The sequence below is a fragment of the Sphaeroforma arctica genome, assembly GCF_001186125.1.
Source record: "Sphaeroforma arctica JP610 unplaced genomic scaffold supercont1.350, whole genome shotgun sequence".
NCBI classification, from domain to species: domain Eukaryota; class Ichthyosporea; order Ichthyophonida; genus Sphaeroforma; species Sphaeroforma arctica.
The window spans coordinates 58,553-63,308 of NW_014040208.1; the positions used below are offsets into that span (position 1 = coordinate 58,553).

The window sequence follows — 4,756 nt, forward strand, 5'->3', positions numbered from 1 at the left end:
TGACTATTCGTGTTACAGTTGATAACTATTCGAACTCGAAACTCTGACATTCGTTTTGAAGCGCAATTTGTTGCTGTTACCGATCCAACAGGAAAGTTATTTGTTCAATTAGCTGAGCACAATGAACAATGCTGTTGATGGCCGGTTTGCACCATTCGTGGTTTGCACCTGAATCTTGAATGTCCCCTTTCTATTGAGAAGAGAGCCCTCAAATTAACTGCAATATTCATGTAATGTTTGTCTTTAAATATCAGCCATCCTGGGGTTATACCATGTATCAAATTGTATTTTACATTTGGTGACAGGTAACATTATCAGGCGAATGCGCATCCATCATCGGTTGCCCGACTGTAGGTGTGCGGCTGAGTGGGGAGGTGCTTCAGATATCCGTACGCCTCTCCCTGTCGATGAATGATTTTTTGAACTATTGAAAACAACCAAACCCTTGTGTAGATATTGATTTCCGACTTTATTCCATAGAAGTGATTGCATACACAATGATGTTGAATCGATGCGTGCAGGCTTCTTCGTCTTCAGAAAATGTCTACAAGACAACAGTTCAATCTCTGTGTCCATGTGAGTGCGCTCTGTAGAAGAGTATTCTGTCAAATACATAAGCCTTCTTAGAGATAGCGTGCATCAATCTTGTATCTACGTGCAGGTAAAAGAGGATTTATGGCCGCCTACGGAGAACGCTGCCGCAGTACCTGTAAGCTGTGATCATTGAAGCGTGACTTTGCGCTTCCATGTACACGTACGACAAGCAATAACCCCTACCCCACTATACTACTACCTATCCAGAGCACTCGTGGCAGCAAAGGTGCTGAGATCGGATCACATACTTGATTGATGCTCACCAATCGCGAACTAAAAGCTTCGCAGACGAATAAACCCGTACAGCAATTTGTTTATATAGACCGCATCGCCAAAGCTCGCAATCAGGATGCTAACGATTTTGGTGTCAGCACACACGAGCATTCCCTGAGCCATCTTGCAGCCAATTCCCGAAGGACAGTCATGAATATCGATCACGAATAGTCATATACTTTCTTCCGCATCTTTGGAAGCGGATGTTCTCCACCCATCGTTGCGACAATGAGAGATTCCCAGTATAAAGTACTGTCACATCAAGACCCTTAATACCAGCGCCAGAGAACATTGTCTGCTCAAATCCTCCGGATGTACATCTTGATAGAATGCTTAATACCTCAGTAAGTCGAATACTTCGACTGCTATTTTAAATTTCCGACTATTTGGTATGCATAAATTTCGCCAAGGCTTTCAGCGACCCCTATCTTCACCGTCCGAAGCAGCCTGATGAGCAAAGTATAGACAGGATATCGTTAGAAGTTGCGCAATGCTTAAAAGTCTGATTTTGTGACACGCAAGACCTATAGAATCTTCTGATCAAACTGATATGCAGGTTTGATCTCAAGCAAGTAGAAAAGCCAACATAATGTATTGGGACTAAACGAAAGCGAATGTCACCTAACTGCTTCGCAGGTTTTTAAGATACAAAGTCATTGACAGAAGACAATTACGAACAAGGAAAGCGGACGGACAATTAATTGCCTGTAAGAGTGGAAATTACCATAGCGTTGAATACAGCTAGCTGGTCTGGAGGGTAGAGCTTGATAATTTCGTCGCCGATGTACTTCAGCGTATCTTCACTGACATCGACAAATGCTGACCACCACTGTCCAAGGGAAGTAGAACAGATATGGTCCATTCAGCGTCAGTTCAGGTGCAAGCTTAATGCTGCCGAGAACAAACTAACGACAAATTCAAGTTCGAATGGGTGAGATAAACATTGTGCAAACATATGCTCAATGCTGCTGGAAGAGACTACAACAAAAAAAGGCTCGGATCTACTCATAAGTTAACAACAAAAACATTCAGGCGCACGTACTTTCTTGCCATCGGATGTTTCGCTTAAAGCACTTTTGTTGTACTTAGACGAGAGTAAGATACCAGCGCAAGCGATCACCTGGGGTTTGTAACGTAGACCTAGCGTAGTTCGTAAACTGCGCGCAAAGGTGTAGGTAAAAAGTACAAAGTGTAAAACAAGTTTCTTGGAACAGCAATCTGCTTTCATGCCAGCACATAACGCCGAGCACAATTTAATTGAAAACAAATCGACGATCTCGATACAAATAAGAAAGACCCCAGTAATCCAATAGACTATCGAAGAGGGTATAAATATCTAACCCGGTTGCTTGTGCAGTTTGCCTATCAGCAATAGCGTAAATATGAGCTACCTACACCAAACCAAAATGAATAACTCAACGCGTACCTGTCGTTGACGAAGTTCCACGCGGTTTGTGCCAGTGAGCGATCGCCCTTGATGTCCTTCACATACTGCAGCAAGTATTTGTACGCGTGCTCGACAGCCAGGTCGAAACTTATGGTTTGCAGCAATAATCGCTCACATTTAAGCACTTGGTCCTTCAGGTTCTTGAACTCCTGTACAGGTATATATATATAAATATAAACGTAAATTGAGAACTCCACTCTTATACAACAGGTGGATGCAAGTATTTCGAAATTGATCTAGATAAACAGCCATATGCAGTACACATGAGTACATATATGGATGAATGTGGATACACACACACACACACACACACACATATATATATAAACACACACATACACAAATATATGAATTAAATTATTCGTAAATGTACTCATGTATACATACAACGATACAAGGTGGTAACTACAGGTGCGAAAAACACATTCGTTTCCGCAAGAGTCACACCACTTAATCAACACAGAATTTACTTAGACCATCAGGCACTATAAAATAGATGAAGGATCACACAGCAGATGCTGTACAAAACAAAAATACGTCTAAGACGAAACAAAGTAAAAACTGCGGGCGATATAAAAACTCACCGTGCTGTCTTCAGACATCTTAGGTTTGCCCTCTATCCTAGCGCTGTGGATAATGACATCCCTTGCTTTCTTAGGTGTCTCCTCTACCTTACCAGCCAGGAACAAACAACAGGTCGCCATGATCTAAAATCGAGTAAGTCGAAAGTTTGTATTCATTTAGTCGGTGTATAAGGTGTGCATACTGCGTACCAGCTCAATTAATAACATGACAGCCTGCATTCTACAAAACTGCGTTGAGGGAGAAGCTTCAGGGGTTATAGAAGCGAGTGACACGAACATTTTAATTATGGTATCCATAGGAACTAACTCCTACATTGTACTTGATGATCCACACAGTTAATATCTGTACATCCTATATTCGTATGCATAGAGACATACACCAGAAACAAATACGTATGAAAAGACACGTACATCTACAAGTGCCTGGTGATTTGGGTGTTTCAACTACGATTTCAAAGATAAGTAAAACTAAGTTGACAATATTTGAATGATTTGCATGCACGATATATGCTAAAAAAACAAACATATCAATATCAATATATATATATATATATATATACATACAATACATCAATATATATATGTATACATATGTACACGCACACACACAAATATATATGTATATTTACATACATACACACACACACACAAACATATATGTATGAATATGTATTTTATTATATATATGCATACAAACACACAAACACACACACACACACACAAACACTTAAACTAAACTTACATACACATATACACTCGGACTGAACTAATGTATAATTATACACACACACACACACACACACACACATATATATATATGTGTACATACATGCATATATATATATATATATATATATATATATATATACATATACATATATATATACATACATAAATACGTACATACATACATATATATATATATTATTGGTTGTGCATTTGTTTTGAGCTTCCTTTAATGACGTCGAAAGCTGTAATTTACAGTCACTGACACAATTCAAACGAATAAACCTTCAAACAAACAAAATACCAACTAAGTATAACTAAACACAAGGTGTGGGTACTTATTTACTAGTTTGCAAATCAACACTCACCTGCGTCGGTAAAGACAAGAGTTACATATATAAGAACAACAGCAGACCATTGGTGAATGTATAACATATCATATTCACGTTCAAAACACTACATGCACAATGCCTTGAACGAAAGATTTGTACACGCAGAAGCGGTGGAATGGCGCACATGTATCACACAACATCCTCGAATTCCGAGTACCTCTGAAACACGTAAACCTACGTTAACATCATATTCCTTGAAGGACTGGTAAACATAAAATCGCTGAAAGAATATGGACGCCGTGGCTATAGTCAACTGGGGAACGCGGATCGATTCCCCGACATCTTGTATGAATCCCGCCCCTACACGCCTGAGCTTCTCTTCTTCTTCAAAGGATATATTGTCTGCTCGAGAAGCGGTTTGGTATTTGAGCTCCTCTTCTGTGAAGTACCACGATTCATCCGTACTTCGTTCACCTGCCATAGTAAGACATTGTTCAAGGTAAATAAATACCTTCCTTGTGTGTAAATAGTGCGATATATCAAAGTGTGTTCGGATTCATAAGAGAGGTGCCTTGGATTCTTGGAGTGTATAGTATACAAATCAAAAAAATAAAATACACAGATCCTATCCTCGATACGCATTGCGTTTTCAAACGAATAGACTTTGAAGAAATATGTTTAAAAAACGTTCAATATTTATATTGTTATAGCTCTATAGTTGTCGCTAGAGGTGCATATTCGGAGCCCTGAGGTTCAAAGTTTCCTAATATTCCTTACTACATAATACTAGTGGACACCGT

General features: G+C 39.3%; 1 protein-coding gene across 1 annotated transcript; it reads right to left on the minus strand.

Moving 5' to 3' along the window:
• Window positions 1-452: 452 nt before the first annotated feature.
• Window positions 453-4,503, minus strand: SARC_05471 (hypothetical protein). Its single transcript, XM_014300671.1, has 6 exons — window positions 4,195-4,503; window positions 2,899-3,021; window positions 2,294-2,463; window positions 1,910-2,024; window positions 1,592-1,696; window positions 453-1,314 (listed from the first exon to the last, which is right to left on the minus strand). Exons 1-6 carry the CDS (start codon window positions 4,435-4,437, stop codon window positions 1,282-1,284), a joined length of 789 nt encoding a protein of 262 aa, XP_014156146.1. The 5' UTR covers window positions 4,438-4,503; the 3' UTR covers window positions 453-1,281.
• Between the last annotated feature and the right edge of the window lie 253 nt (window positions 4,504-4,756).